Source organism: Dermacentor variabilis, chromosome 11 (genome assembly GCF_050947875.1).
Source record: "Dermacentor variabilis isolate Ectoservices chromosome 11, ASM5094787v1, whole genome shotgun sequence".
NCBI lineage: Eukaryota > Metazoa > Arthropoda > Arachnida > Ixodida > Ixodidae > Dermacentor > Dermacentor variabilis.
The window spans coordinates 35441165-35462194 of NC_134578.1; the positions used below are offsets into that span (position 1 = coordinate 35441165).

At 45.2% G+C, this 21030-nt stretch overlaps 1 protein-coding gene across 1 annotated transcript in view; it reads right to left on the reverse strand.

The window, feature by feature from the left end:
- LOC142563558 (uncharacterized) overlaps nt 1-21030 on the reverse strand; it is a 142484-nt gene that overhangs the window by 25915 nt on the left and 95539 nt on the right. Inside the window, exons 3-4 of the mRNA XM_075674140.1 lie at nt 15806-16241; nt 3812-4092 (exon numbers count right to left, since the gene is read on the reverse strand). Of these exons, the coding sequence (XP_075530255.1) occupies nt 3812-4092; nt 15806-16162 (638 nt within the window). The 5' untranslated portion in view covers nt 16163-16241. The remainder of the gene's footprint in view (nt 1-3811; nt 4093-15805; nt 16242-21030) is intronic.

Here is a 21030-nt window from a genome sequence, read left to right on the forward strand (position 1 = left end):
TGATTATGAATGTTATAAAACTTGATCCGACCAGTATAAACCCTTATCCGTCGTTATTAATCTCATCGCAATCCGTCCAACCCTTATCGGTCGTTATCAACCTTATCGGACTTGATCTGAGAATTAGAAACCATTTTCGATTAATACCAACTTTACCGAAATTATTCGATCCTTATCTGTCCTTATCAACTTTATCGGACGCGATACGACCCTTGTCAATTCTTATCTGTCCTTATCAATCTTATCGACCTTGATCCAACCCCTGTAAAGCCTTAGCGGTGCTTATTAGTCTTATCAAAATTGATCCGAGCCTTATGAGCTGTTATCCGTCTTTGGTATTTTATCCTTCCCCGTCGAGCCATTATCAACCATGATGACACCCATATAACACCTCATTGCTCCTTATCAACTAGTTGACTGCTTTTTGTGTTGTGCAACGTAAAGCGCATGAGGCCTCAGAAATCGGTGCCGTTTCGATCGGTGCAGGAACGCCCGAAGGAAGGTGCATCCCGCGTCCACTGAAACGCATTGGGGATGTGGCATGGTTGGCATTAATTTTTCGCTGAATAGGAAATTTCATTGTGTCTACAATACTCCTATTTGCTCTACACGTGGTACTAGAGATGGCTTTTATTTCACCATGACCAGATCTTTCAACAGAGCCTTCATAGAAACTGTTCTCCTTTGACGAGTTCTGCACCCCCGGTAAAGCACATTCATTTGGTTAAGATCTATTCATCTCTGCAAGTGTGGATATGTCGCGTGAATGTTGTAGGCTTTAACTCATATAAAACGAGTATAATATGCGATCACAAAAACCTATTTAGACTTGCTGCCAACCTGGAAATAAATACAAAAAAAATATACGGGCACTTTCCTGAGCTGAACTGCCATAGGCGAAAGCCTGTCTATGACTGCCTGTATTGCTGTTGTCTGAACTGTTTTGCGAATGGATGCCGCTGTGGCCACGAACATAGGATGCAAGTGCAGTGCGCGCGCTCTTCAGAGACATCCGACTGACTCGGCTGTATTTTTTTATTTCTTTTATTTCTTTTCATCTTTTTTGTTTTTCTTTTTTTCTTTTTTTATTTATAACGATGATCACCCATTGTTCACTAGGGTCATTCATCAAGCGCTGGGACAGCTGACACCTGCTGTGATTGATCACCGCTTTCCTGCGTCCACCACGGACAGTGCACCGACACTCATGAGCCACTAAAGGGTTACGCCTTAAAACAAAGGTGGTAAGCCCAGTGGATAAGACACTGGGCCGGTGAACATGGGGTCATAGGTTAAAATACACCACTGCGAGCGTTTTTCCTTTTGAAGTTTACTTAAATTTATACATTAATTTCTTTATAGCGATTCATCTTACGTGACGGATGGATGGACAGGTTTCCTCGTTGAGTCGGCATAGAAATAATTACGTATTTAAAATATGATCTCTGTAAGACGCCCACGAAGTTTCTGGGGATATTGAAGAAAGAAGCGTGACATAACAGCTGCTAAAAGTTCCGCATAAGCTTCAAGAATCGACTCCAAGATTCAGAGCCTCATGTTAGCGTTGTAAGATTGTATATTATTATGGAATTTTCATGCTTAACTCTTCATCCTGCAAGCGTCCGCTACTTTTGAGTTTCTAGAGAACGTGTGCGCTTGTTGCGTACAAGACTGTTTAACAAGAAGCTTTAGCTCGGGAACTTCTTTCTAAACGCTGTCAGGATTGGGGCTCAATCCCATCGCTCGTGATCCGTTGTCAAGATTGGAGTCCGGCATGAATTCGAAGGTAGCTGGCCCATGCCGTCGTCCAACTTATCCACGCTGAGGGCGTTGATGAAGGGAAGGACTGCTTCTCATCGAGAACGAGAAATATGGGTTTATTTACAGTATTTATATTAGTCTAACATGACTGTTTGAGAAGGTAAATCAGTCTAACACGACTGCTTGAGAGAGAGTCTCAGTCCAACATGACTGCTTAAGAAAAGTGTGTCGAGCATCCGCACAACAGCAGTTTTTAAACACTCGGTCCTCCCGCGATACAAGGTGATGCGAACGTTCGTTCAGTCATCGCAAACTAGCCGCTTCTCCGCAGGACGGTTTACACACACACATGCACATGCACACACACACGCGTGTTTACGGCCCGAAACCGACACCACACGAATTTCATAGAACTCGGAGCCGTTCCGGGTAGCGCGTTGTCTTGCGTCTTGGTCAGTGCGTGGGAAGAAGCGCAAAACGGCGTTCCCGCGGCAACTAGCGCACCCGTAGCAGATCAGGTCCGCGTTGGGGAGCATGGTAACAATAGTTGCCCTGCCGAACTCATTCCGTCACAACGGCGATGAGGCTAGAGGTTGGCGGCGGTTTCAGCACAAAGCCTGCTTCATCGAACGCATCGTAGCTGAAGCGACGGAGAGTGGAGGATGCGCGTATTGTTCCCCGACACAAAGTCGATTTAGTCACGCTGTGGATAGAGGTTGGTGGCGATGCTCCCGTAATGTTGGCGCCATAGTCGTAACTGGGTGGCAAACTTGCACTGCAGCTGGCCGTTCTTAACAACGCAAGGGAACGAACCTATAGTTAAACTCGGCCACCACGCACCCATTCTGATGCAGTCAGCACTATTAGTAGAATCAAACCAACTATAGCTCAGGTTAGTTGTCAATATTAAAGACTTCTCATTTGTGACATCTTTGGCATTTAAGACCGGACAGCAACCTTCCTGGACATGGTACAACTGAGGCCATTACATTCGCTACGGTAGCTCAGTAGCTGCGGAATTGCGCTGGAGAGCTCAAGGCGGCAAGTTCTATCCCGCTATCGGAGGTAAAATTCAGGTGAGTCGGACAGCCAAAATGCTTGTGTACCATGCAATATATGCAGGGGGAACACCCACACGTGGCCGGTGTTGCCGGGGGAACACCGCTCCTAATAATCAGCGTGCGGTATCGGCCCATAAAAACACCGAATTTAATTTTAGGTCATTGCGAAACGCAAGCCTTGCTGTTCACTAGCTGCCGCATCGACTTACAGCACATATATTTGTCCTTAGGAGAAACAGGGTCGTGGTTTCGGACTTTAAAACCCTTTCCAACCGCGTGCTGTTTGCATGGAATCGCTTTCCAGGCAACCGTCACAGCGAACGAAATTGCAACTGTAGAGTCGCGTATGCTAGACTGCGGTAGCTGCATATTTTATTTCCTAGCCTATCAGCTCAATGTGGCGTGCCGCAGTGTGTATTTGCAACGCATCAGCCCTCACGCGATGCGCGAAATGTTTTCTCGCTGGTTTTTAGCAAGCGCGTCCTTGTTTTCGCTCTTTATTTTCACCCTTGATGCGATGTGCTACACTGTTGTTCCCACTGAAGTTCTGGCTATAAGTGGACTATTTCTAAAATTATATTTCCCCCAATGAAACGGAACAGCGTTCCCCATAGGACCACGAGCAATTACGAATGCCATACCAAATATTAGAACTTCTTACATTTCATTTCGTGTGACAACAAATGCACGGAACTAAGCCCCCGTGAAATAGCCACTGTCCTCCAGAAGCCTCTTGCACACACCTGCACCTATCTGGAACATTCTTTCGCGCACCAGGAACTGGGACTCAGTTTCAACATGTGAAACGATATGATTTAGTAACGAGTAAAGGCATTAGTGTATCGTCCATGTTTTCATACATATCGTGCACTAGAAAGACAATACGACTTATGCTGATGACACTTCACAAACAACTCTTGCAAGTGGCATTTCTTTTTTGCGAGTGCCGGTCTTGGCTCTCTCATCTAGACGAGTCGCGCGCCACTCACTGTTCGAACTCCGGTCTGTGATGGCAGGCCGAGGTGCCATCTTCTTCGACGATCACATCAGTGAGCAGGAGCAGGTAGGCATTGAGCAACAAAGAGGCGGCCGCCGTCACGCCGACTGTGATCCGGGCACGGCATCTTGTACTGAGCTGAAGCCTCCAAAGGGGGCACTGGACGGCGAAGCAGCGCTCCGCGGTGAAGGTCACAGTGAGCCACACGGACCAGAAGCTGAACGCCGATGACAGGTAGAGGATTCCCTGGCACATGCCGCGCTTGTTCAGCATCTGCGCACACCGCACAAAAATTCCGTAACGAAAAATCCGAAGGCGCAATTCCTAGTTTCATGAACCACTCCACATGAGTTACAGTGATAACTTGTCTCATGCCAGTCCGAAGAATTTACAGCGATAGCTTGCCTCACTCGGGATTCTGAGTAATGAAAATTATACTTTGCCCCATCCTAAGGTGGATATGCTGTTGGCTTGTTCGAAGCTCGGGCACAGCGGCCGCATTTCGATGCGGACGACATGCGAAAACACCCATGTACTTAGATTTAGGTGCACGTTAAAGAAGCCCAGGTGGTCCAAATTTCCGGAGTCCCCCACTACAGCGTGCCTCATAATCAGATCGTTGTTCTCGCACGTGAGACCCAACAATTTAATTTTAAATTTAATCTTAAAGCATGAACTCGCAACGAAACCTTGCTTCATTCAAAACTACTGTCGCAGCAGTCGCTTGTTATAGAAAAGCAAAACTCATAGAGATAGTTTCTCTCAACCTACAGGGCAAAGAAGTAACACCGAAAGGCTGTCTCGTCAACAGACCGAAGGAGTTAGTGATAGCTTGCCTAACTCGAAAGTCAGAATAATAAGATACAGTGATCGCCTACTCCATCCTAAAAAAAGTCACAGTAGTAGGTTTTCTCATCCTAAAGTCCGAACAAATCACAGCGATAGCTTCGCCACCGAAAACTTTGAAGTCACAGTGACAGCTTGTCTCAGCGGAAAATACGAAGTAGTCGCAGGAGTAGCTTCTACCCATCATAAGGCACATCAGCTCAAAGCAATAGCTTCTCCCTTTCTAAAGTCCAAAGAAGTCGCACCGGAAGCTTGTCTCATCAAAAAAACAAAAGTTAAAGTGAGCCTCATCCGAGAGTAGGAAATAGTCACAGCAGCAGCTTGAATCTTTAAAACTCTCAGCGATAGCTTCTCTAACCTTGAAGTTCAAAGAATTCAAAGGAAAAGGATTTTTTTAATAAAAGAAACTGAGTACTTAGAGTAATTTCTTGCCTAATGCGAAAAACCAAAACTTGTGTACAAGTCCGCGCACTCCTTCAGAAAGCCTCAACGGCTGTGTCAAGATGCCTAAGAAGACAAGGCCTGGAGCTTTCTTCTGAGAAATGTGCAGTCGTTGCTTTTACTCGTAAATCGATGTCCCCGTATGCTTTGCGGATTAATGACCAAATCATACGATATAGACGAACGCACCGATTTCTTGGCGTCATCATTGATAGAGACTTGTCTTGGAGCCCTCACATCTCGTACATGACGAAGCGTTTGGCCGCCATTGTGGACCTTCTTGCGTTTCTCGGCGGGAAGTCCTGGGGCGCAACAGTGCCGTCAATGTTGCAACTATATCGAGCACTGTTTTTGGGCTTCCTGCGGTACAGCTTACCCATAATAGGTAATACTTGTACTACGAATATTCGCAAACTCCAGAGCGTGCAAGCCCAAGCACTCAGGACTTGTCTCGGTCTTCCCAAAACAACGTCATCGATTGCGACAGTGGCCATAGCCAGAGACGCGCCTTTGACAGTCTACATTGATACAGATGTCCTGAGAGCGCACATCCGACACCTGACTCGGATTCCCTCACACCATCTTGCTTGCTTGCCAGCAAAAAGGCCACTTTCAACTTTTGCTAAAACTATTGTGAGACATCAGTCGTACCTGCCATCAGAATTTACGCCCGCTTCACGATTGTCAGATCCATTGTGGTGTCTGCACCGGCCGCAAGTGCAACTGACAATTCCAGGAGTCAGAAAGAAAGCTGGAGCGCCATTGCAATCTTTGAAGCAAGCAACTTTGGAGCACATTCACAACGTGCACAGATTCCGGAAACATGTATACACAGATGGCTCAGTAAAACTCAACAGCGCTGCTGCTGCAGTCATCATCCCGGCACAATCTGAGGAAATCAAGTTAAGAACTTCATGTGTGACCACATCAACGGGTGCAGAACTCGCGGCGCTCCGTGCTGCACTTGATTTCATTAAGCAGAAACCACCGCAACAATGGACAGTCTTCAGTGACTCCAAGGCAGCCCTTCAGTGCATACGAAGCCCAATGCGCCACGGACCCAATGAACAACTGGCCTCAGAAATTCGGCACATATATCATCAAAGCTATGATAAGGGACACAACATAATCTTTCAGTGGCTTCCAGGACATTGTAACATCAGCGGGAATGACCAAGCCGACGAAGCCGCCCGATCGGCACATGAAAGTGGTCAACGAGTCTTCATTCCGCTTTCGCGAACAGACGCTGCGGCTGGGCTGCGATTGATGTCCCGTGAGTGTACTTTGCCCCTGTGGGACTCAAATGTTTTCACCATGTGTCGGTTGCGTTCGTTGTCTCCGGACATACGGATGCACCTCCCGCCTGGATTACCACGACGTGAACAGACCATGCTTTACCGTCTGTGGCTAGGCGTTGCATTTACAAAAGCCTATGCTTTCCTCATAGGAATGGCCGACAGCCCCACGTGCGACACATGTAACATCGACGAGACGCTCGCACACATTATCTGTGTCTGCCCGCGATACAGTGCTGAGAGACAAGTGATGTGCAGGGTACTGGACAAGCTGGACAATCGTCCACTTTCAGAACTAAAAGCTTTAGGCCAATGCTCCGAAAGAACATCCGCGTTGAAGGCCTTATTCGCGCTATTAACGTTCTTGCGGTCTACGGGGCTTCACGACAGACTCTAAGAATGCCGCCCCCTACCGTTCTGTAGTGTACGCGCTTTGTTCGTGCTTGTCTCCCTTTCTTTCTATCTCCCCCTTCCACTCTCTTTCTCTTTTTATCCCTCTTAACCCTTCCCCCTGCGCAGGGTAGCCAACCGGAACTACCTCTGGTTAACCTCCCTGCCTTTCTCTGCATTATTTTCTCTCTCTCTCTTGTCACAATGATAGCTTGCGTCATCTGAACATCTCAAGAAGTAACAGTGGAAGCTTGTCTCAAACTGAAGTCCGAAGAATTCACAGCAGTAGTTCACATATCTTCACATAACTGAAATTCTGAATTCACGTATCTGAATATGCACTGCTGTAAATCTTTTGATGTTTTATTCGGTTCTACCTATAGGTCAACAGATGAGTGAGCATGTAGGGGAACAAAGATGAATACCATCTTCTCCATCATACCATATATTGGCGGGTACAACGATCTTTCTTTATGTACAAGCAGGCTAAGGACTTCTTTGTGAATTCCAACTATTCACGTCAGTATAAAAGAAAAAAAGCAGCCTGGACAAAGTTGTCACAGAACAAGTGCCCTAAAATGTGGCGATTATTATTTCTACAGAAGTATATTTAAACATACAGTTTCTCAAGAAAAGGACAACTACTATGGCAAACTGGATCATCTATGAAAATCTAAAAACAAATGTAGATTGTTCAATTTCCTTCGTAGCGAAATATACTTCCGCGGCCGAGTAACATTGACTCGATAATTTTCATTGCAGAAGAAATGACGCGAAGGTTAGCAGAAATCACTAAGGGTTTAGAAAATCAGTTCACTTACTTGTTATCTCCATGTACCAAGCTATCAATCCGATTAGATAATTTTATTGAGGTCACTATGTGGAAACTGGCTACGGCAGTGGAACGTAAGCCTCATTCTGCCCCAGGTGCTGATGGAGTAACTGCGAAAATGTTAAAAATCTTATTCACGCAGTTTCCGGATGTCCTTTTCGACGTCGTAAACTATTCCACTCAATTTTCGTCGATGCCTTCCCGCTAGAAACTCGCTAAAATTATTACACCTCTTAAAAATATAGTGTCTTTTCATGGGGATTTACGTGCCGAAAACCATTTTCTGATTATGAGGCACGCCGTAGTGGGGGACCCCGGAAAGTTCGACCACCTGGGTTTCTTTAACGTGCACCTACATCTAAGTACCCGGGTGTTCTCGCATTTCGCCCCCATCTAAATGCGGCCGCCTTCGCCGGGATTCAATCTCGCGATCTCGTGCTTAGCAGCCCAACACAATAGCCACTAACAAACCCCGGTGGGTAGGACTCAGTAAAGTACCTCAGTATAATATATGATGACAAGCTTAGTCGGCGCACCCACATTCAATATCCCACATAAGAAAGGAGGGAATGCGGTTAGAATGCTAAGAAGGCTTTGCAACAGTCGATCGGAGATGCGGAGAGACTCTCTTGTGATGATTTATAAAATTTACGTATGGCCCATTTTGGAATTTGGATGTGCTTTACATTCAGGCGCACCGGCATATTTATTTATTTATCTATTTATTTACACATACTGCAGCCCCTGCTGGGGCTATAGCACGAGTGGATAATACAATACAAGAAAGAAATACAATAGGCAACAAAGAAAGTTTAGGCGCAGTGTTGAGGGAGTACAGACAAGAATTCATTTAATGGGAGAGAACGGTTGGTTCCTGGTAGCGAGTTCCAGGCTTCAACTGTTTTAGGGAAAAAGCTAAACTTAAACGTATTAGTGCGTGCAAAAAATGGTGTAATGTTAAGCGCGTGATGCCTCCTACTAGAAGATTTTTGCAAAGGTGATATATTCATTACTGGAGAGGCGACAAGATGAGTGAATAATGCCATTAAAAATTTTTAAAGAATGAACGTGTCGTTGTTCGGCGAAAGATGTCAGGTTGAGTGAGGAAATGAGTGACGATGGTGAGAACTGGTGTTCATAACGTCGGTAGAAAAATCTAATGGCTTTCCTTTGGATGGCCTCAACTCTGTCTATTTCGTACTGCTTGTAGGGATTCCAAACGATACTACCATATAAATTACAGTCCCCTGTTCTTCTGGAACGGGAAGCTTCACGCCCGTGCCTTGGGTTACCAAAGTTCCTAGCCAGCAGTGTATTATACCTGGAATCACGTTTACCGCCTCTTTTGTGTAGGTTTCGGTTATTAACAGCTCAAACAATCTTAAAGATGTACGATTCCCCTGAAAAATCTCAATCATTTTTGTTCCTCAGCCTGCAATAATTTTTTCAATCCATCTTCCTCGCCTCGGTTCCGCACTCCTCAGGACGTCCTTGTGGAGGAACTTGTTGGTCATTTAGGTGTACGATTATGGGAGATCCCTCCTATTGGCCGTGGGAGAGAGAATCGCGAGATTATATTTAATGATATACATCTAAACAACGCGAAACAACTTTCTTACGTTATATTAAATGCGCTATTACAAAATAACTTACTGTAACTAAAATAAACGCCGTAATCGCAACAGATGCATCATAAACACAAGAAAATATGGTATTAGAATTTTCTCTTCAGCTTTAGACTGGGCGTTTTCTTTAGGGCTTCCTGATTACGTAGCAGTATACCAAGCTGAATCTCTGGCGGTTACATTGGCTGCTCAAAAAGTGAACTCATCAATCTTGGATGTGGTAATAGTAACGCATTCTTTACGTGCAGCTCTCACTGCAAGTAGAAGCTCACATATTTCATGAATACTTCACTGTCTAATACCTTCTCACCTTACACTAACTAGATTTGTATTGGTACCTCGTCACATAGAATTAGCTATGCACAGATTTGCCGACAGCTTGGCGAGAGTGGCCCTTAGTGTTCCGATTCTCCCGCTCAATCCTGTGTCAGCTTTCATAACTGCTGTTATGTTCAGGAGACGAGCAGTCATGCAAGACTCTTGGAACCTATAACTAACAAGTTTAACTGATTTCCGTCACATTCTATTCCCCTGGAGTAGAAATAACTACCGAAATAGAAATAATTAAGTTCTGTTTACCAAATTCTGATGTCGAATAGCGGTGTCGAAGTATTATCTACATCGATCTGGTCTGGCTTCTTCCTCTTTGTACTCATAACGATAGGAGGATGATACAATAGAACTCTTCTTCCTGTCATGTCGCAGTTTTTTATCCTTAAGAAAGCGCACTTTAAAAAACAATAATTTTATGGTGCCAGATCGAATATAACAACTCCCGATATTCTGTCTTTCGGAGCCTCTTCTCTAAAACCTTATCATAGAGTTGTTGGTGCAGCTGTTGAGGCATATATAATTGAATCAGGACGATTTCCTTGCTAATATAAGTTTTACATAAATGTATTCTTTTCAACTGGTCCAAATTTCTCAATAGTGCTTCTTTTAAACGGTGGTCATGGTGGTGCTGCAGCAGGCGGGGTTGGGCTGGCATACATAGCTGGCAGTTATTCCGCCTGAGTTTCCTATAAGTGTCACTGTGTGTGTCACCAGGCGTGGAAGAGGCCCGTGGCTCGTATGAAGGCAATCAGCAGTGGTCGCGCCATCTTCCTGATTGCCGCAGGCTCTCCAGGGCAACTGATGTCTTCAAAGGTCTTATGCGAAAGACCATTCTTTTGCAAGCTGTCGACCACCGCTTTCCTTTCTGTGTCCAACTGCGGCCATATAAAGATAAAATTCCGGATCCGGATCATGAGACGGAAATAATCAGAAGAATAAGAATGGGCTAGAGTGCGTTTGGCAGGCATTCCCAAATCATGAACAGCAGGTTGCCATTATCCCTCAAGAGAAAAGTATATAATAGCTGTGTCTTACCAGTACTCACCTACGGGGCAGAAACCTGGAGGCTTACGAAAAGGGTTCTACTCAAATTGAGGACGACACAACGAGCTATGGAAAGAAGAATGATAGGTGTAACGTTAAGGGATAAGAAAAGAGCAGATTGGGTGAGGGAACAAACGCGAGTTAATGACATCTTAGTTGAAATCAAGAAAAAGAAATGGGCATGGGCAGGACATGTAATGAGGAGGGAAGATAACCGATGGTCATTAAGGGTTACGGACTGGATCCCAAGGGCAGGGAAGCGTAGCAGGGGGCGGCAGAAAGTCAGGTGGGCGGATGAGATTAAGAAGTTTGCAGGGACGGCATGGCCACAATTAGTACATGACCGGGGTTGTTGGAGAAGTATGGGAGAGGCCTTTGCCCTGCAGTGGGCGTAACCAGGCTGATGATGATGATGATAATGAAAGATAAAATTTGCAATGTAGGAGATATCACCAGAGAAGGCAAAGAATGGGAAATCACATCGTGCAGTCTTGAATAACCAAGCCGTGGAGTACGCGGGGTCGGTTCGGATGCGGTACAACAGCGTTGCTTCTTTACAGGTAAGTCCATGGGTCATACAGGCTGAGTGCGGTGTGTGGTGAATAGCCCTATGTGGAATGCGGATTGTTTCTTATGGTTCTGAAAATCTTTGACACTCTTACTTTTGGGACACATGCCAGTGCCAGGTGTGCACGAGTGTAAGCTTTTTCATTTCCTTCAATTTCTACGTCGCATGGGATGCATCGAAATTATACGTTAAATCCTTTCCTCATTCTTTTAAGACGCATATAAGACTCATACATTTTTCGCAAGTTACTAGATTCTTGGCCAATTCGACATTGAAGGTATGAGCCACTCTCCAAGGCAAGCAAGCAAGAAATCACACCACACCCTGTTCGCCAGCCTCTTGCACCATAAAGAAGACCGTGCTATTGATGACATGGCCAACCGCAACACGCTATGTTCGCTGGCCTCCCAAGCAGCAAAGGCCAGGCATAATGCGGCCGATAGCGTCTCCACTTTGGCTGCTACCATCAGTCCTCCTGAGCGTATCAAGGCCAATAAACATGGCTAAAACACGGGACCCTGCAATTTGTACGCTCGATAACCCCGCAAAATCTGATGTGGCTTCACCCGCCTGATTTGATTCGCGTCGTTTAGAACGCCGCATCCGATTCGTGGCTCTTCTGCAACAGCCACTGCGTCGTTGCATCTGAATGAGCCCTTAGCTGCCGAAATGGGCGGCGATGATATCAATCCCGCGGCCCAAACGCTACCGACAACGTCTTCATCGGAAAACAGCTTCAGCCTCGGAGCTGACAGTAGCGTTCCACTCTCACCCAGCCTGGACGGACTCGACGTAGAAATGGAGGTCCCACGAGAAGTAATTCGTGCGCACGCATCCGGCTCTGGCAAAGCGATCCGCTCGCTGCGGATCGACTCACTTGTTTACACTGTATATGATACAACACGATTTTATATAATGTGAAAACTAGTTTTTGTGTAACTGTGTGTTTCCGTGGATCGATGTGGTTGAAAAAGTGGTAGCGCAAAAGAAGACGAGAGTGGGCGCTCAACTCTCACGTTTAGAAGACCTCGGTACACACACGCTTGGCATCTCCATTCACACCACAAGATCCTGACGACCCGTATTCCGTGGCCGACGGATAGCGGTTGTCCACCGAAGAACACGCCGACTCCTTGAGGTGCTCGCTTGACCGGAAATAGAGACACGTCGGCTTCCCTCCGTCTGTGTCTTTATAGGCACTGCCCTCTTTTTGAATATGTACAGCCGCCCTCAGAATATTTCGTAGCACGGGATATCAGAATAAGTAAACTTTTCCTGCGACTTCAGCCCACAGTGCGAAATGTATATCCGGAATGTGGTGAGTTTATGGAGAAGTATCAACTCTACCTTTCGGTTGAAGAGCCTGTGTATAGACTGCGGTTAAATCTATATTTTACACGGATGCCTGATTTACTCTGATATTTAGGGAGGGTGCACCAACACGCCCAATTCACCCCATGTGGTTATATGTTACGCATCACAGATGGCCTCTCTAACGAAGTACCATTGAGTGACATTAGTTCTTGAGAAGTGTGAAGATTGAGAGTGCGTGTCGCATCTGCCACGTGCGTTCCGGCAGCGAGTTAAATTGTATTTCAGAACGCACGAAGTGTTAGTGATGAATGCGAGGATTCGCTAGTAGCACCAAACTCCTGCTGCTTCCGAAGCAAAAAAAAAATGGTAGGCGACACTAATATTTGACTTAGAAGTCTCTCAGTGGCCCTCGCACCTCGGCGTTGGTGCTCGTTAGGTTAAGCGAGCGAACGTCTTTCCCCTGGCACGACATGTGGGCGAGGGGCGAGGAGAAAGCACAGCGCGCACCCCCTTGTGGGGCGTAGCCTCCTACCGAGCGGCGCACGAAACGTACCTTACGAGGCCTCTCTGGCGCTGACATTGGAGCATGCAACGAGTGCGCGCGCAGCTGTTCAGAGCAAGCGAGATAGCGAGCAGATGCGCGCCGAGAGAAGAGAAGCCGGACATGAGGGAGTGACGTTACATCCGCTCTGCTAGGCAGATCTTCAGTCTACGCCAGGCAAATGTTATCACCTAATTAGCCGGTTAAACATTGTGCCACATTCTTGTGTATGATATCATTAGTGACCTCATTACTTCCGCTTTCTACTTCCGTGTTTCCAGAAATTTCGCCAATGTCGTGCTCACGTGGCGGGTCTCTGAGGTCTACGGTTCGGTGCTTTGGTGTGCGGTAATCAGGGATTTCTAATTAATTATAATTATTCGAGACACTTCAGTAATTGAACTTGTAACTAAACTTATGAACTGATATCGTACATATAATGAAACCCAATAATTTTGTACTATACTATTTTTTTCAATTTTTCTGATTTATTTTGAATTTCGCCACCGGTCGTCTCAAGAGGTGAACCGGAAGTGCTGTGCAAGAAGCAAGAGTGTCACTTGGTGCCCGACCTACTAATAATCAAGCATGTTACGACTGTCTATCCGATGCAAGGTATGAGTATTGTTTCTATATGGAGGACTGCCTATATCCTGCTCTTTTCCTACTTCTTTTAATTGTTTGAGTGCTTTTGTAATTCTGTTAGCTAACGGAATGCCTTATGCCATAAGCCGTATAACGCTTATAAGCTGAAAACGTCATTATTACGTGTTCGTAATGCCCTATGCAATCTACACGTACTGCTCAAACCTAAATTTGGTGTTGGGCCGTACTATACCCAAAGGTTCCTGCTCGGGAAACCCCGGATGTCTTTAAAAAATCTTGTCTAATGAAGTCGATTGCTTCAACCAGCACCTTGAGAGTATACGCGACTATATTGGACATAAGCGTAGTCGTCCTTCGCCGTGCACGTGTTCGCCTGGTTAATTGTATTGAACGTCGCATTGCTGATATCTTCGTTATTTTTCCATTAAGACGCAGTAATTACTTCGTGATCCTCGCACATCCACTTCGGCACGCGCACTCAGATTTAGATACTCCTGTACCGAGCCAGTGATGTTTCCGTACATGCAAACAGTGGTTATAGCTTCAAAACGTACACATAAGCACAACGACGACTCTTGGAGGTTGCATCAACGAGGTTTAGTGTGTTGCACTACAATTAAGGCACACGACGTGTCAAGATCCACTACTACTTTTTGCCGAGCCAGGCTTGTACCTAGAATTAGATTCTATCGTATTCGCAGTCGACCCATTATGAAAAGTTTGTCTTCTGTTACTCTGAGAAGAGCCAATCTGGGCGTGGTGTCCACTGAGAGCATCGATGGAAGCATGATTAAAATGGCACTCGTGATTGACCGCACACTGGAGATACAGAGAGCTGACTTCAGGGTGCAAGGTGTGGAGTACGGTAGAAAAGGTCCGTTTCTCATAGCACTGCTGAAAGGATATTCATTGCAGGGAGTAGCGACGTGGTCAGTTCGGCACAGATGCAGCCGTAATGATGCCGGCAGCTATGCGCAAGAGCCCCTATTTGAGAAGCCCGAAAGAGCGAAAAAGAAAACTGCACCACCGTTTTAAATGCGAGAAAATTATGTGGATGCTCCTACCCCTACTCGGTTTCTAGCCCCTAAGTAATGCTATGACCCCATCGACATAGTCACCAAACGTATTTCGTCTGTATCGCAGCAGGTTTCATCGATCTACAGTGATTACCGTGATGATAATTATGATAACAACAACTATGATGTGACCTTAGATACTTGAGAATGATACCTTTGGTAATGATGTCATCATACACGTGAAGATGGTAATGATGAGAATGACCGATGATGACGACGCTCATGATGATGACGATAACGACAATAATGCCCGTAATGATGACAATAATGTTGATGATGATAGTGATGAGGGTAATATTGTGATTATGAGTATTCAGGCACTCGTCAATTGATAATGGGTACTGTAGAAAATTTTTACTGGATATCTGTTGCCTTGGGAGGTGATAAAAGCTATCGCATTGCAGACAGGTACACGTGGGTGCATTCTAGCCATTTGTGGCCGCTGTAATGCGGCTGTTTATCGTTGCCCATATAAGTCGTAATGATGTGCGACAGAAGTCTGCCGGAAGTTTTATTTCTTAATAATTTGCGCGCTTCATCTTAGGGACATAGAGGCAATATATATTAAACGGTTACGGCTTCATTCGTCAACAATGGATTCGAAACCAGCGCAGGAATCTTCCTACACCTGAGAATTTGCGTTTCGCCTCGCCGAAATGCGACTACGGTGACTGGAAATTGAACTCAGGATTTTGCTCTCAGCAGTGAGATTCCTTTTCTTTCCATTCAATTAGCATCGACTATTTATTGACTGTGTGCCTATTTTTTCGAAATCAATGCAGATTGTGGATGGATAAAAGGGTACGCTTAGTACGACAAGACTCGAAAGCTTCTAGCTCATCCTATTACACTGCTAGAAACTGAGCCACTCATTACTACGTAAACTCGTACGTCTGCATGCCGTAGGTGAGGGACAGCAATGTGAGTTTGTTGACAGGTTCAGCCCAACGAGGCCATTGATTACGGCACCTCCCGGATCGGCCACTTTGTGACGACACGAACGACGAAGATGGATCAGTGTACCGCATTGTGCCATCGCATTCAAAACAGGCGGCAAGTTTGTGCATCCACGTACTTTTACTCCTTGCTTGTCGAGCCAGACGAAGGCCATGAGGAAAAGGTAGCCGAAGTCTGAGAGTGCCAGCGTCCCCAGGTAAAAGCTTGATGCCCGGACCTTGAGTCGCGTGAACAGGAATGTGACGAAAGACAGCCCGTTTCCGATGAGGCCCAGCACAATGAGCAGCGGGATGAAAAATGTGTATAAGTATCCGAGCACAGTGACAGCTCTCTGGAAGTTCTCGGAGAACTCCTCCTCAAACTCCTCCGGCCACCCTTCGCTGTCACGTGCGATGACGTCACCGTCGCTGATGTTGAACTCCGTGACATCCGACGGCGTAGCAAGCAGAACCATTTCGTAGGGCTCGTTTGTCATGTGGCAGTTCTTGACTCCTGCACTTGTGATGTCTAGGCTTGAGGCGTGCTCTTTCCGTTGCACTCCTCTTGGACCGCAACTGCACGCAAACGAAATGCAGAAAAAGCGCTGAGTCACCATTTCTGGTATTGCATGAATGAAATGCACACATAAATGCTGAATGAATTTATGCTGGTAATGCATTAAAATTTCTTGGGGACAGTGCTATAGTCTAGCACTGTTAGCGGATCTGCAAACACCACAGAGTACTGTTGTAAAAAATATTGATCTTATGTTTTATTCATAATGAGCGTAAAGTGGCAGCGCTATTTTCTTCGCACTGTTGTATTCTAAATTTCTTTGTTATCCTGTGTTGTTTAATGTTATATAGGAAAGTGTATGCTGTACACGTGCAGCGTAGGTGCATGTTATGTAGGCACAGTACATCATACCTGTATGTGACTTAGAGTATGTTGTATGCATACGTGGCCTCTCTGAAAAATATCGGATCACGCTCGCACAAAAAAATAGAAGCATTGCCTGGCGTTTTCGTCGTCCTAACTTCCTTCAAATTCGTTCGCGCCTATTTCCACAGATCGAGCAATACGCTCTTCTCGTTCCTAGAAACAACCTTGGAGCCCACTTCTCAGGAAGTGCTGCTAAGGCTACTGATGCGTTGCCCCTGATATCCCCTCAGGTTCAAAGGGGCGTGCCATTCAGATGCCTTTCGATTTCTGTGAACATTGAAAAGTAGCGCGGGCTCATGTCTAGAAGCCAGACAGCTTGACGAAACACTGAAATACCACGCCGTGCCAAATAAGGGGCGGAATAACTTGAGCAGCACGAACAATGGCCCCATATTGGTTCAGTTACCGGGTCTTCGAATCGCCTTGTCAAAACTCCTTGAAAATTTTCCTGGTGTGCGCTCAGCACTCAACTCGTCCGTAAAAAGGTACTCAGCATCTTTGTTGCTTCACGGGGCTCGCATTATTATAACAATCACATCATTGTTGCTTCTTGAAGGACTGCCATAGCACGGCTCACTTGCCACAGATGTTCGGCCTTCCTTGAAGTCATCGTAGCCCTTTTTAATCTGCTTCATGACCATACCGTCAACTATAAACGCTCTCCAGATCTTCCGAATTGCTTCTGCTCGGCTATCCCCAAACTATGCGGCCGAATTTATGCGGTATCTTTGCTAGATTAGCTAGTCGCTTTCGCTAATTATGTCGCGATTACTCCACGACGACACGACTGTATTGAACACTACGTCGCCCACCAAACAGCGCAGGCCACCTGCAGGCTAAAAACAACTTATACCCTGCTCCCACATCGCACAGTGTAACGAACCTTCACCCTGCAGGAGTCTATAAAGTAAATACTGTATCATACTTGTCACACAGACATCATATGTTACATGTACACGAACAGCAAGGTGTAGAGCACCATTAGTTTAAGACAGCAGTTTTGTTTAAAAGAAACATTTACTAACGAAGTATTCGTGCGCCAACTTTTTTTTTGTGAGCGTGTTCGCGAGAGTTGTGTTCATGGTTGTGGACCACTCGTGAGTGCTTCATTTGTACCTCTACGGGAACGTTTGTATTTTGTAAACTGCCCAGCTATACAAGCTTCTATATTTTTGGGTAACTGTTCGGGCATGTCTGGTTTCCTGTAGGTGTTTTTGTATCTGCGTGAGAGGCGTGTAGACTTGAGAACTGCTGTGACTACATCCTTTCTACGCGAAGCTTTCTTTGCCTACCTCACTTCGGTTTCGCGCGCTATTTCGGTGTTTCTGGCTTTACAGGTACTCGAGCCGCATACCAGTACAGACAGTGTAGTACCAATGATCGACACCTCGCTTCTGCGTAGCAAAACAATAACTTACGACACGAAGTCTCTGCGTACCATGTGGCCTTATAGGTAGAAAATACACACGCAAAGCCCTGAATGCAATAGCGCAAGATATTTGCCGACTTCTATCATTTTCTAAAAGAATTTTCATGTCAGGCATACTCTCCTCTAGCTCTATTGGATACGCTCTACTGGGTGTGTACGACATGGTGTGCGCGCATGTTTGGACAATTCTTCAGAATGATGATGTGCCTATGTGGCCAAACTGGTACAGAATCCTTAAATGTACCAATGTACGTTTCACCACGCGTATACCTCTCATCGGCATTCTTCTCTCGAAGATCTTCTTACATTCCATTGGCCTACGCGACAGCACTCCCTAGACTTCTCACACAGCGCGTCCGCATGATTTATTGTTTTGCATTTCGGCATAGCTTGAAAACAGTGTACAACAAAAAGCGGTACATTTCCTGTGATTGCACCCTGCTCAAGATCAACATAAAAACAACTTTGCGCATCGCATTTAATTCTAATGCATTTATTGCCTTATTCACTACAGCTTCGCTGTGCATAGATTGCAGTATCTGCGTAAGAGCTGCAGACATTGGATCCCATGGAAACATTTGCATTTTTTGTGCGTGCTTGTCAGATGATGATGATGATGATGATGATGATGATGATGATGATGATGATGATGATGATTTAGTGGCATCCACATTGAAGCAGGGCGGTGCAAAGTAGTCACCTAGCTTGCTTGATTTATTCAGGTATGCTATACATGTTTTTATGTGGCATTTTTGTGTACACCGCCTTAATCTCTTTTTTTCTTCAAAATCTACCTTGCACCGCTAGCCATAACTGTAAGAGATCCAGTCGCATCAATTTGTTCTCTACTTTTTTCCACCAATACTCTAAATGTCTCTTGCTTATCTCGGCTGCTGACCAATTGATGCTTACGTCTACTTTAAACCCAAGCGCTCGTGGAAGGTGTATGTTACCTACGATTCTCTCTAGGTTAATGTCTTCACATTCCATTAGAATGTGCTGAGTGGTCTCCCGATTTTTGCTGCAGCATACCATGCCTTATCTATTTACGAATATTTGCTGCGATATGTTTTCGTCCTCAGTCAACCGGCTCGACCCTCATATAGTAAGGCACTGCCACTTTGTGTTATCGTACACATTTTGCCTTCTAGTTTCTGTCTTCTCATTGTTGCAAATGTCCATGATCCTTTTTGTTTCCATTCTTTGCATCCAACTGTCTCCATTATCTTACTTTCTGTCTGACGATTCCTGACTCTCGATTTACAGCTTCAATTGTCTTGTACTTGGTTGCCAACTTTTTTTACCTCTTCCTCAGTCCTGCGTCCAAGCTTTTCAAGTACACATACTTGTGCACTTTGGCTACCCATTTATTTTAATTCATGTTCTTGAGTCTTTCTTCAAGCTAATTTTGCTGTGTGCTTCTCTGACTTCAAAAGAGGCCCAACCCATGTCTCCCTGCACTGCCTCCTTTGTGGTTATACCGTGGGCTCCCAAAGCCCACCGGCCTGGTGATCTTGGGTTAACTTCCGAACCAGATAAATATTTCTGATTTTAAGCATAGAATGGGCATTCGCCAACGTTAGCGCTGGCCCCATTAGTCCTTTCAAGATTCCACGCACCACCTCATACTTATTGCCCTCCACAATTCTCTGTGTTTCATTATTGCAGCATTCCACTTCCACTTAATTTTCAAGTTATCTTCGTGGATGCTTGAGTATTTCCTTAGTTTGTGTATCTGCCGAGGTATTCATTTGGTAGACTATGGGTATGACTTGCTGTAGAATTGACACCATATATTACTTGTATTTTTATTAAAGGTCATAATTCCCTATTTGCCTGTGCTAAATTTGAGGCCTCGATTTGTCGCTATATTGCCACAGATATTCGCAAGTGTCTGTAAATCTCTTTTATTGTCCGCTAGCAGCACTATGACATCCGCATACGTTAGTCCAGGGCGCTTCTGTTGCACCAGTTGTCCATTACACATGCAGGATAAATCAAACTCTGATTCCCCTGTTCACCAGTCGTGTTTTTATGCCCTTAACATAAAGCGTGAACAACAATGGAGGCAGAGGAGATCGTTGCTTCAGTCCTTGGTGAATTTCCATCCCTTCATTACCTTTTCATCCTTCCCATACAGCTTGCACTCGGTTGTGTCTATATACCTCGCTCAGCAGCTGCACGAAATCTTGCTGTATACCTTCGTACTTAGGAATATCCCATAACAATTCCCTGTCTACGTTGTCATAGGCTCCTTTAATATCTAGAAATACCATCAAAAGACGTCTATTTTGAGCTACTGAAATTTCTATGCACTGAGAAAAATATTATCCTCTAAGTATCTGCCTGGCCTGAACCTAGACTGCAGTTCCCCCAGTACCTCATTTTTCTCCACCCACTACCGCAGGAGCAGCCGGGTCCACTTGGAGGGGCCAACATGTTACGCACAGTTAATAAAAAATCATTTCCTTTATTACAAGGTAGACTAATCGTAATAGTTTCCAAAGTAACTTTTCGCTTTCATCTTCTACTTATTGGACGGAATATACTTTTGCCTCGCATGGACCCATTCAACAACTCAACAATCTTTCTCTTCTAGCAGCCTAGCCTAGGTTATCTTTTAGATTTTCAAAGCCAGCATATTTGACATCTCTGAAAATCCAAAATATGCATGAGTGCTATTCATTACTTTTGAGAAACTTCCGCAATTTCTGACGCGGTACCCTCATCCAGCAAAAAAACATCCGTTGCATTTTTCAGGGCGAAAAAAAACAGACCTATTACTGTAACTAACCTATTACTGTAACTGTAACTTCATTCCGAATTGGCGCAGTTCCTTTCTTCCGCATAATTAAACTGCGATGGCATTTTTATTTCAAAACGTTAGGACATTCAACAGCTACATAATTGCGATGAGGAATTTATTTTTTTTTCTCATTTCTAGAGACTGGAACGCTTAAGACACTTGTCAGGTACTCCCGGAAGAACGAAAT